This window comes from Tripterygium wilfordii, chromosome 5 (assembly GCF_013401445.1).
Source record: "Tripterygium wilfordii isolate XIE 37 chromosome 5, ASM1340144v1, whole genome shotgun sequence".
Lineage (NCBI taxonomy): Eukaryota > Viridiplantae > Streptophyta > Magnoliopsida > Celastrales > Celastraceae > Tripterygium > Tripterygium wilfordii.
In genome coordinates, this window is record NC_052236.1 from 3,385,725 (window position 1) to 3,398,191 (window position 12,467).

The 12,467-nt window shown below is 35.4% G+C and overlaps 3 protein-coding genes across 4 annotated transcripts; 1 reads left to right on the plus strand and 2 right to left on the minus strand.

Moving 5' to 3' along the window:
- Positions 1-545: 545 nt before the first annotated feature.
- Positions 546-1,907, minus strand: LOC119998546. The gene is made up of 5 exons (XM_038845896.1): positions 1,806-1,907; positions 1,434-1,512; positions 1,249-1,322; positions 874-1,150; positions 546-727 (listed from the first exon to the last, which is right to left on the minus strand). The coding sequence occupies exons 1-5, from the start codon at positions 1,905-1,907 to the stop codon at positions 546-548; spliced, it is 714 nt and encodes a 237-aa protein (XP_038701824.1).
- Positions 1,908-3,605: 1,698 nt separating this feature from the next.
- Positions 3,606-9,361, plus strand: LOC119998248 (cell division control protein 2 homolog). 2 transcript variants are annotated; one of them, XM_038845524.1, is made up of 8 exons: positions 3,606-3,766; positions 4,001-4,200; positions 4,737-4,842; positions 4,919-5,083; positions 7,387-7,556; positions 8,490-8,574; positions 8,840-8,926; positions 9,045-9,361. In XM_038845524.1, exons 2-8 carry the CDS (start codon positions 4,019-4,021, stop codon positions 9,126-9,128), a joined length of 879 nt encoding a protein of 292 aa, XP_038701452.1. In that variant the 5' UTR covers positions 3,606-3,766; positions 4,001-4,018; the 3' UTR covers positions 9,129-9,361. The 2 variants fall into 2 exon arrangements, with proteins under 2 accessions (XP_038701452.1, XP_038701453.1); XM_038845525.1 differs by having other exon boundaries at positions 8,840-8,893.
- Positions 9,362-10,139: 778 nt separating this feature from the next.
- LOC119998857 (bifunctional phosphatase IMPL2, chloroplastic-like) lies at positions 10,140-11,266 on the minus strand. The gene has a single exon (XM_038846322.1). It carries the CDS (start codon positions 11,234-11,236, stop codon positions 10,376-10,378), a length of 861 nt encoding a protein of 286 aa, XP_038702250.1. The 5' UTR covers positions 11,237-11,266; the 3' UTR covers positions 10,140-10,375.
- Between the last annotated feature and the right edge of the window lie 1,201 nt (positions 11,267-12,467).

Sequence of the window (12,467 nt, forward strand, 5' to 3'; positions counted from 1 at the left end):
GACATATATTTTAGTAAAATGCAATTGAAGGAGTGAATGAATCTTCAACCATGAAGATTCGAAACTTCCTTGGGAAGAACCCAATTGTCATTTAAGTTTCGAATGTGCGCTTCAACTCCGCTAAAAAACAAGTAAAACATAGTTAGTTTTAACACAAAATATATGTAAATGAGCAAGATGATAATTTCATTACCTATTTGTCTTCGTATTACCAAAATGCATATAGTTATTCGTGAATGCAACAACGAACCTTCCTTATAAGGATTTAACCATGTATCAAAGACAAATTCAATAGGATTGAGATTCATATTAAATGTGGTGATGAGATCATTCATTCTACGTACATAGTCTCCCTTATTATCTACCAAAACAACGGTACCCCATGTATTGTTAAACAATTCCCATGAGTCTATGTCCCTAAATATCTTCTTGCACTTCGCCAAAATATTTTTGTTGATATGCCATTGACATAACAAATGTTGAGCATCAGGAAAACAAATCTTGATGGCACTTATAAGAGACAACTCCCTATTCGTCACAATCACTTATAGGAGCTCAATATCATTATCTTCCATAATTGATCGAAGCCGCTGAAGTACCCACAAGTAGTTGTCAATACGCTTACCACCTATGTAGGCAAATGCAACTGAAAATGTAAGACAAGTCGATGTAATCCCAACAACCTCGAACAATGGCATTCGATATCTATTAGTTTTGTATGTACAATCTAATAACAAAACATGTGGAAAAGTATGTGGCAAATCAATGCACGTCGTATGGGTCCACATCAAATCAACTGTTGTCTCTATACCGTCAACGGAAGATCTATGGTGCTCATAATACTTGTGCTAAAGTTTACCCAATAAATATTACATCTGTGTCCTTCTCGCCTTCTCGATGACTCTATGCCTCTAGCACACATTATAAATAGTTTGAGTGTCGTTGCATTTGATGGAAAGAGATTCTTTATGTTACAAAGAATTTCCTTTGGCCGCACCAAATTATTAGACATGTCTACCAACAGCTCATTTTGCTCATGTGTCAATCTCCTAGCATAACTATGCCCCTCAAAATACTCAACAAAAGGATGATTGTGCATTCCATTTACAACTTTCAGATCCCAACAATCCCCTGTTTTTTTTTTCTTTCCCTTAAGTAAGAATGGACAACCACACTTTGTATAGATAGATAGACATTTCTTGACATTCTTTGAATTTATGAACCAAACCTTTCACAGGCAAGCAATACTCGCGGCTTCCTATCATTTCCACGGCAATTAGAGGCTCTGATTGTAAGGTCATGTCCACTTTGTATGGCAACCTCTCGAGCCCAAGAAATCAAATGATTTTTACTTTTGTATATCTGTCAGAGAAAAAAAAATCAGTGTATAAAAATGAACAAGGAAAATAAATATGAAAAAGATAAAGTCATACTCATATCATATGTGATAACTTCGTTGGTATAATCAGTCTTCCTTAATTCATCAGTTATCATCCTATCTTTTACAGCTTGCTACAAAGAAAAATTGACGAGGCACTTTTTATTATTTTAAAATAAATCCGCACATGCTAGTCGTTTTTTGCTATTGAAAACAGTAGGGATCCACCATTTGTATGATATTATGTTGACATAATGTGCCATATAATTGCTGAAAAACGGCACCGCATGTCGTTTTTTGTCTCGTTAAACAGTAGACTGTGTCGTTTAAATACAAATAAAACACCAGGGCATGTTGTCTCTAAGGCAATAAAACGACACATTATTGTGGATTTTACAGAAATTATAACAAACCCTAAAATACTTACCTCTTCACCATGATCATTCTTTTCATTGTCGACAATGTTGTTATCGAGATGTTGTAGCTGATTTGTATTCGTATAATACTTATGTAACTCGTCATCTTCCATCTGCTATGATTTGTCAATGAAATCGATCTTCCTCTACAATGTTTCTTGGCATGAAAACAAACTCTTTTTTGGAGAATATTGGTGTAAACTTAGTAGTCTCTAATAAAAATATGTAAAAATTATTTATTTTAAATTATTAGGTTAAGGTAACATATGTTATTGTATACAAGGATATTTATGTAAACTAAAAAGATAAAAAGTAATGTAAAGATAGTAGATTAATGGTGTGTATATAAAACTTCCCATCAATTAATGTTGGGACAATGCCAAGCCGGTACCCATTAGTGTACTTTTGGACATTTAGGTACAACAAAAACACACATGAACATAAAAGTACTCATGGGACGATCATTTACCTTTATACCGCCAACCTCTTTCTTCTCTTTATTTTATTTCTTACTTCTCTGTCTCTCTTTCTTCTCCGTCTCTCTTTCTTCTCTTTCTCTCTCTTCTCTTTCTTATTCTTCTCTTTCTCCCCCCCCCTCTCTAGATATATTTTTTCATAATTTAAAACTTAAAAATCTTTAGAACTATTGTTTCTATTCTTCTTTGCTTTTATTTAGGTGTAGATATTAGGTACATGATTTTTGTTTAGGAATTCCTTGAGTTTATGAGTGCTAGATTTGAAATAATTTATATGCCAAGTTCTGCAAAATCATTCAGACATGTTCATATTACTATTTCATAATAAACAAAACTCTTGTCATATTTCTTCCTGGAGCAATGACCTTAAAAAATACCGAATCTATAGTACATGATTCTGCATTACAACGTCAATACATTAACATGATAATGTAGGTCAATATTATTCTAATATTATTTTTTGCAATAGTAACATGATGATGTTACTGTTTCACTATTTGAAACAGTAACATAGAAACAATAACATGAAAGAAAAAGTCTCAAATCTAGACGATTTCGGTGATGGTTCGCTACATCACCACCGCCGTTCGACTGCCCTCACTGAGATGCACAATGCCTAGCCAAATTTTGTCCAAAATGACCATTGGAAAGGGAGACCCAAGGCTGGTAAGTTTTGCTCGCGTAATGTTACTGTTTCAAACAGTAACATACAATCTCAGATCCATAATAATATCGAAACAGTGACATACGATTTTAGATCTGAACTCAGATTACGATATCAGATCTCATATTACAATATCATAAATCATATTACATCTCAGATCTAATAAGATAAAGACGAAAACTAATAAAAATAAGAAGAAGTATAATAAAAAAATGAAGAAGATGATTGTGGAGGTACGATGATGGTGGAAGCGCGATGGCGATGGAGGCAGACAGTGGCAGTGGCAGAGATGGAGGCAAACATGACAGTGGTAGAGATGGAGAGTAGGTGTCTTAGATATAGATTTTTTTTTAAATTCATGTCTATTGCAGAAGAAGGGTAAATGTAATATTATGTAATTATTAATTTTTAAAAGAGGTACTTATATGAAAGAAATGTACTTATATGGAAATGAGAATTTTTGTTTGACTTATGTGTCCAACATTTGTCAAGTAGGTATTAAAATGACATTTCTAATTAATGTTTCAATAGATATTGGATTGAAAAATAATAGAGGCCCAACTCAATAAAGAAGACCAACTTGAGCGCAGACCCACGAGAACTGACTCTGGGCCAATACCCAAAATGATGTGGTCTTTAAGTGAAAGGCCCACAAACACAAAAGGGCATGAGACAAATGAAATTGAAAATTCCTAGACTCGTGTAGAAGTAGAACCACGAACAGAGAAGGCACGATTCTAGACGACGAGCTGAAGAAGAGACGCAGCGGATCTTGAAGCTTTTCACAGATTCTACCATTCTTCAATTTTCTTATCTCCAATTTCTTGTTGTGGTAAGTATTTTCGTCGCATTGTTTGATTTAGGAATAAGATGGATTGGAATGGGTCGTTGGACAACAGGTTTTAGGTTTCTTTTTCTTTAAATCTTAAGGTTGAATCTGCTGCGGGTATGGGATCTTAGTATTTCTTTTTTTCTTTTTATACTGGAGATTGCTTTTGTTCTTTTTATACTGGAGATTCCCTGTGAATTATGTTAAGCCTGGTTTTTTTTTTTTATTTGGTTATAGAATCTTGAAAGCATAAACATGGACTATTGGAACCCCGAAAGTATGCTCACCTTCAAAGAAGAATACTGCTATGGCGAAGCCTTCTTGTGCTACACCTCAACCGGGACCAAGTATTTGTTGAAGAAACATAAGATAACTGATGATGATGAATTGGCTTTGATTCAAAAATGGAAGGATCTGGGGCATGAAAATTTAGTAAGGTAAAAACAACTTACTTTTCTCGGGTCTCTCTCCTTTCTTGAATAGAGAAATGATGGAGAGGAATAAAACAGAGCAAATAATAGATAGCCCGTTATTGGATAGCCAATTATAGATAGACTTGTGCAATTGGCTTGTGAAAGGAAGGAATTTCCACATCCTGCAACTAAACGGTAACAAAATGAAAATTGCCAATTGATGTTTGTGTCTCAAATTCTTTTGCTATTGTATTTGCTACGAAGAAAAGACTATGTGGGGTAAACTAGATTGTTGCAATATAATATTTTAGTTTCCGTTTTATAATAGAAGGCTTAACCACCATGATAATGGAAAATACTCCCAAGGGGCAGTCACATTTTATCTTATAAAAGAAACACTAAAATTTTCAATTAAATTTTCTTTTGTCAATTAAACAATGACTATATATGCAAGACGAAATTCCTTTCTTTCACATTGGCATACAAGGCACACGGCTGCTTAAGATTCCATCCAACAGCCCCCTCCTAATCTGCAAATTTGCATGTTTGTGTGGGCGCAGGATCCTAGATATGAAGCTAGATGGAAATAATATGGCTCTTTTTGCTTTTGAATATCACGATGTGCATCTTGACAAAATGCGTAATTTAAGCAAAAGTATGATAAAGGTATGTCAAATAAGCTCTATGAAAAACAAATTAATTTTAGCAATTACTAACTTAAAATTATCTGTTCTTTCTTCAGGATTTTCTGTTCCAGATTATTAGCGGGTTGCAATATTACCATTCACATGGGCTGGTGCATAAGGATCTGCGCCCGCAGAATATTTTGGTGTATGCTGATCTTAGAAGTGTGAAGATAGCCAATTATAGGTTAGCCATACTGACAGGACCCCTAAAGGGCAATAAGGTAATTGTATGTTTCTTTGCTTTCTATATAGAAAACCTACATGATAATGGACTTTGCATGATGATACTGTCCTGGCTTAATTGATTTGCCAGTTTTAATGTCTTTGTAGTTATTAATGTTCATTGATTAGCTAGCTTTATTCTGTGGCTGCTATGCACTTTAAGGACATTCAGTGTTCAAATGTTAGGCACCTTATCCAACGAGGCATTGAGGCACTCCAGTTTTTTAATGATCTACACTATGTAGCACGGACACTCTGTTTTGGTTAGAGTGTCGGTGTCCGACACGTGTCGGACACGGACACGCTCAAAATATGTCTGGGACATGTGAAATTGAGTATCCGATTTTTTTATTTTTTTTTTAATATTGGACACGTTTTTGACATGTTGAGGACACGTTAGGGGAGACCTTTTTGTCTTTTATTTTTAATTTACTAAAGGATTTTTTAATCTGTTATAAGATATTTGATTTTTTAAATACTTTAATGAGTCTTATAACATAAAACGACAACCTATCTTCTATCGTCTTCTACCCTTACCCTATTTTATCGACGACTACCCTATTTCGACGACTGCCAAAGAAGATAATCGAAGAAAACTATACCACCACGACTGTTGACAGAGATCGACGACCAAATAGAGACAGAAATCTACGACAAAGGCTGTTGTTCTACACTACATATATCGAAGACCATCAAAGGTTAGGGTCTTTGATTTGATTTGCAGTGAACACCTGCAGCTGTTAGGTTTTTGATTTGATACACCTACACTTGTTAGGTTTTCGATCTGATTTACAGTGACGTAGTGAACACCTGCACCTATTTTCGATTTGAATGGAGAGTTTATGTTTGTATTGTAGCATACTAGTATCTGTTTGGATTAAACCAGAGAAAACCTGCACAGTTCTGCCTATTTTCAATTTGTGTGCAGAGTTTGTGTGTCTATTCTAGCATCTATTTATATTAAACCCCTGTTTTGAACTATATTGATTGAAATGAAATATATATATATATATATATATAATATAATATAAAAAATTATTGAACGTGTCCCCAACGTGTCCGTATCCTACTTTTATGAAAAATCACGTGTCCGCGTGTCGGTGTCGGTGTCGTGTCCGTGTCATGTGTCGGTGTCCGTGCTACATAGAATTACTACATATTGGAAGGGTTCGAGTATGTGTTGATTTCTCAAAGATGACGGAATGCACAATTCCCGTCTTCATCTTAGATTCTTAATCATGGTGTAGAGAAAATTCATATTTATTTACAAGATTATTTTGCATTCGACTTAAATTATTATACCTTGTATTTATTCCAAGAAAAAGACCTTGTATCAAATTTGATTTTAGTATTAAGGCAAGCTTCAACCTACCCCAGCCTAGGCTTTGTAGATTTGTTTTGGTTAATTTGTTATTATCCTCTTTTCCTTTTATTTTTATTTTTTTATTCATATCATTGAGAAATATGTGAAAGTGTGAGTCAGGTAGCAAGATAATTTATCTTGCCCATTCCCTTTTATAGTTTCTTGCCTTGACGTTGGAGCTAGTTATATAATTGATAAAGAAGGAAAAAGAAAAAAAAAGAAGCTAAATTTGAAATTACACCCTTCCACTTTGGAGTAGTTATAAATTTCATTTCTAGAATTTATATTTTGCTAATTAAACCCCAAAGTTTCATTTTTCTTTGCTTTGGTTTTTGGTCTCTTTTTTTAAAAAAAAAAAATCTTTTCTTTTTGATGTAGCTCATAAGGCAGGGTTTCGTTAAGTGTCATGTTCAAAGTCACGTAACATGCAAGCAGCTTTGTTTTTATCCAATGATTCATTACTTTGTTACATTCAAGTAAATAAGAAACAGAAATAGGAAAGCTGACTTTTTTGCCAACAGGAGTGTACTTGGATCATAAGCACAAAGGCATTCTTGATCTCCTTAGGCTTCTTGATAGAGAGGTTTTCTAACTTTAAGGATATCTTATCCTTCCTTTAATATGATTATTGCTTTTGTTTCTAATATAAAGTATTAAACATCTTGAGAACTAAAGTCTCTATCTTTTATATTGAAAGCTTTTAAGCATTGAGAATGTTATGGCAATTAATTATTAGTGCTACTTGCTTGTATATAAAATTTTGTATAACCATTTACGCCCCCACCTATCCTTTATATATAATATAGATCAGACCAGTTTTTCAGCCTAAACTTGTGTACAGGACGGGAACTTTTATCAAGTTATTTTATGTATGCTTATATTGTCGATTATGATGCTTCTGTTGTGGACTATTCTTATTGATCTATTACATCAATACAGGAGCGGGATGGCTCTTACAGGGCACCAGAAATTTTATACGCCTATCCAGGAGCTCATAATCATCCTGCAGTGGATATGTGGGCTGTGGGTTGTCTATTTGCAGAGATGGTTAAACAGAAACCTATTTTTCGTGGTGCAAACATTGTTGAGCGTGTTGATTCCATCCACAGGTAACTAATAGTAAGGGTATTTCTTCGGTCAAAGTTAAGCAGTCATGGATCTGTGCGAGCTTGGCAATTTGGTTGCTGCTTTGTAGGGAGAGGAATGGTATAATCTTTGAGGATAGGAGCTGTTCAGAGGAGGATTTTGTGGGGGAAATGTTCTTTCTTTGCTTCTAAGGATTTCAAGGGCATGCCTTTCTTACTTACTCAAAATCATTGTTGGGGGGAGTAGGTGGTTGGTGGTAGAATTAGACACCTTGCTCGAGAATGTTTTGAAGTATTCTCTGTGGTTTTATTAAGCTTAATTTGATGGATGTTATATTGGGAGAACAGGGGAGCTTGGAGTGGGAGATTGATTTGAGATTATAAGGGAACACTTTGTTGTGTTATGCTGGGTATGTGGGCAGCAGCTGTGCTGTTGGTGGAAGTTTGAAGATTGGTGGAACAGCTAGGTTTTGGGAAGGTAGTTGCAGATTGGGTAAGGCACTGGAAAGGGGGGGTGGAGATTTTACAATGATGTAATGGCTTATTCATAGGTTGCTGAGGCAAGGATTTTGTTGTTCAACTGGGTTTGTAGAAGTTGCAAACTTGCAATGGCAGGGTTGATTATTTAGCTAGAAAAGTTGCGAATTTGAGCATGATGTATTGTTGGTCCACCTTAATTATTGTTGGGGATATTGTTTTGGAGGATTGGGTTCGGGTTTTGTATAGCTTCTATAGCTTTTCGTGGGTGTCCTTCGGTACAACCTTTTCGTATATATATATATATATATTTTTCCCTTTGGCTGGTCCTTTGAGGGTTTTTTTTTTTTTTTCCTCTTGGGAATGTCTTCACTCCTTCAATGCATTTGATAGTTTATTATTAAAAAAAAGTCGTAACTGTACATCCCTCCAAAGTATCTTGGGTATGGTAATGGTTTTTATCATGTGTTTTATATGAAGGCTGTTGGGTTCTCCGGAGGATAATCTAGTGCTTCATTCCACTCTCTGTGACTTTCTGCAAAGGCTTTCCGTGCATTCTCCCAAGGTACAAAAGTTTGTAACATGTTTTAAGTTTTATATAAATTTGTGCAATGGGGGGACTTTCTTAGTTTTTGAAAAGTAAGGGATACCTCTTGTGAGAATTTCTGTATACACACATGCGAGCGACACACATATATATAAAGAATGCAATCCCTCACATTTTAAAAAGTTAGGGATCAAAATGGATTCTCTCTCCCTCTCTCTATATAGATATGTGTGTGTGTGTGTGTGTGCACGTGCGCTCTTATTCTGCTGATTTTGTCTTGCAGAGTTTGGCAGCTGAGTTCCCAGATCTAGAGGCTACTGGTGTTGATCTCCTCACTGTATGGGTGGATTTTGGAACTATCTTTATATATGTTGTCCTCTCTTTATCTCAATTGCTGCTGTTATTTGTTTTCCCTTCCATTTTATTCAGGGATAAGAAATACTATCAGTTCCATGATTTTATTTTTACTTGCGCTTTTCATGTTGCAGAAACTGCTATGCCTGGACCCAAAGAAGCGGATAACGTCTGCAGATGCATTGAAGCATCCCTATTTTGCAAATGTTGGTTGTTAACGTTTCACAAATTACTATACATCGCCTTGCTGAGCTCATGACGATTTCTGTTTTCACTTGTATTAGATAGATAGGCTAATTTTGAACAGCATTTAGATTTGCATAAACTTTGACATGGATAGCAGCAGTGGATGTCCATCTTTTAGTTTGACTTTGTCAGAAATGTTGACTTAAAATACCACATTGGTTGGCTGAGTGGTTGATATGGGTAAACCCACCTCCTTACATGTAAACTTGGTCTTTTCTCTTCGTTGAAGTACCACATTGGTTGGATCTCTCGCTTGAAGATCTAACACACTGATCGTTACTCGAATCGAATTTGAGCTCGTGTATTCAGCTTGAGTTTGAGCTCTCGAATCAAAAACATTTGCTTGAGCTTGACCGAGTTTAGAAGTCACAACTGGAGCTCGGCTCGAAGAACTAACACATTGATTGGTACTCGGCTCGAGTTACATGAGCTCGAGTTCCAGAGACAATTTAAACATGTAGAATGCTGACAAACAAAACGAAAAAATACAAAAATAAAATAAAATAAAATCTAAATATGACATAATTTTCTTTTCTTTTTCTTTTCTTTTTAATTTAACGTAGGAATAAAACATAAAATACTTTGAAGTGCCTCCCCAAGTCTTTGACCTTTCAAGGATGCATACACCCTAACCATAATTGCAGAAACTCATCGTTACTGCAAGTATCTGAGATCATAAAAAACAAATCTAGAAATTGACAGTGAAACAAACCTATATAACATTCGTATCTGATTGGTGTTAGTCTGAAAGCTAATTTCCATAGCAAATAGAGGACTGATATTTAGACATTTAACTCTGAAAGGTCTGAAAGTCTATTGTAATGAATATAAGAGATGGAATTGAATTAGCAGAAAATCACTTGAGCAACAATTGAATAGTGAAGTAGGGATATTATTTCAATGTGATGCAATGCGAAAATACAGATCGATTGACTAGTTCACGACTAAGTCAATATAACTTGAAATCCACAAAAGAAGCTTGAAATCCACCAACAAATTGATAAAAACCTCAAATATTATTAGTTCATCAACGATTTGTTTTTAACAAGACTTTTAATGCCTTTATATAGGCAAGTAATCTAATTATACTAAAATTAGGAAAACATGTTAAAAGGACTAGAAAACCCCTTCTTACACCAACTAAAACTACTAATAATTCTATAAGAAATAGAGTTCTAATAATGAAAGTAAATAATTAAACTAACACTCTTACTAAACCTTATGATAATTCGAGTACAACATTTTCATGAATCCTTTTATCTCCAGCTGCTAATACTTTAAAACCTCCTTCTGGAATTGAACACGAAGAAGGAGAAACCTCCCAGCAAAGCTCACGTCCTTCCCAATCAGTTATAATACCTCCAGCACCCTCAACGATAGGTATCAGTGCAAGAAAATCAAAGGGATCCAATGCACAGTCAACAACGAGATCAATAAACCCCGAAGCCAATAAAGCATAAGAAATGCAATTACCATCGTAGAATATCTCATCTACCTTGTATGCGAGACTATCACAGGCAAATTCAGCATCATCATTGTAATGTCGGGCTTTCAAGTACGCATATGCTTGTTTCAACTTTTCACAGGTGCGTACAGATGCTTCTTCTCCATTCATGGTTGTTCTTCTCCCTTTCACCCCTACCCATCTTTCTTTTCGAATCGGTTGATCAATGATGCCAAGCACTGGTTTACCCTTGTATAATAGAGCAATTAGGGTACCGAACTCATATCTATGAGCAATAAAACTCTGTGTCCCATCTATAGGATCTAAAACCCAAACAAAGTCTGGAACTGAGAACTTCTCTTTACAAGTCCATCCAGTCTCCTCCCCAAAAACTGCATGAGATGAAAAGTTTTCTAGTATAATCGAAACCATAGCTTCCTCTGCTTTTATATCAGCAATTGTTACAGGACCATCGCCATTTTTATCATCAAATTTGATTTTTTGGCTATAGAACCTCTCAATAACTTCACGAGAAACATCGGCAAGTTTCTTGCCAATTTCGGTGAAGCAATCAAGCTCTTTTGCGGTGAGATCCATTTGGTTATCAAGCTGATGATTAGAATTCGAAGTCCTCATCTACAGGAGTAAATATAAGACAACAATGATCACTTCTGCAAGGGAATGAAAATGAAAAAGAAAATTAACGGTCCCAATCAACCAACAAGTAGCCCCAGTGACAACAAAAAGACAATAGCGAATCAATTCAATAGCTAGAAAATCCATAAAGCATTCAAAAAGTTTCACGTAACACCAATTTGGTTAACGCTATTAATACCAAGACAATGCCCAATTCATACTATAAGACAATAAACATAAGAATTAAAAAGCCGGGAGTAAGAATAATAATCGGAGGTTCTGACATTAATCTAATCTAATTACTTGGATTTGTACTGACAAGTATAACAGTACGCTATGCAGACAACTTCCAGAACCAATTTATCACCCAACAAGTATTTAAGATTTAAAATAAATACTATCTCGAAAACCATCAACATCAGATTTCTCCAGTTTAACTGGTTTGATATGAAGAAAAGCTTACATATAGAAGTAGCGAGAGAATACATTCTATCGAAGAATTAAACACAGAGGCATACCGCTCCCCATACTATAACCCCAAGAAGCACGAACAATAATATTTACAAATCCAAGAACACCAAGTCACGAATTCAGCACAAAAGTATCATTCCAGGAAGAGAATTCAGTAAACTAAACAAACTCCTCATGTTATTACAGATAATCTAGAATGTTTCACACCGGAAACCCTACATATAATCAAAGAAGATAATCAATTTGAGGGAAAAAGTGATACAGGCTGAATCAAAACAAGAAGAGACTTGAACCTGACTTCAATTCAAGAATCGAACAAAATCGCCAATCGAGCCCTAAAATATATTCAAAATTGAATCTGGGACCCTAACCTCTAGAAAAAAAGGAGAGAAAACATACCCCTTCTGTCCACGAATCTCTCTCTCAGCCAACTGCGATAAAGTTCGGAGAGATTGCAGTGCGGGAAACGTATATTTATAGGGAAAAGTATTTGGCCAGATAGGATGGAACGGACGGGTACGATGTCATTAGGGAGGACCGAACCTAGGCCGAGTCCAAAAACCATCCACATTAAGCCCATCATTTTCTATTGTACTATTGTTTATGGCAGAAATAACCTCCTCTTGTCTATTGACACGTGACAGTATGAGATTCACACTTGGGAAAGATCAGTCAATCTTGAAAGAACACATGGCATGATAAGAAGATTTTGAATTAATGGTCGTTCATTTTATAGATAAATCTGATGGTAGCAGGCCTG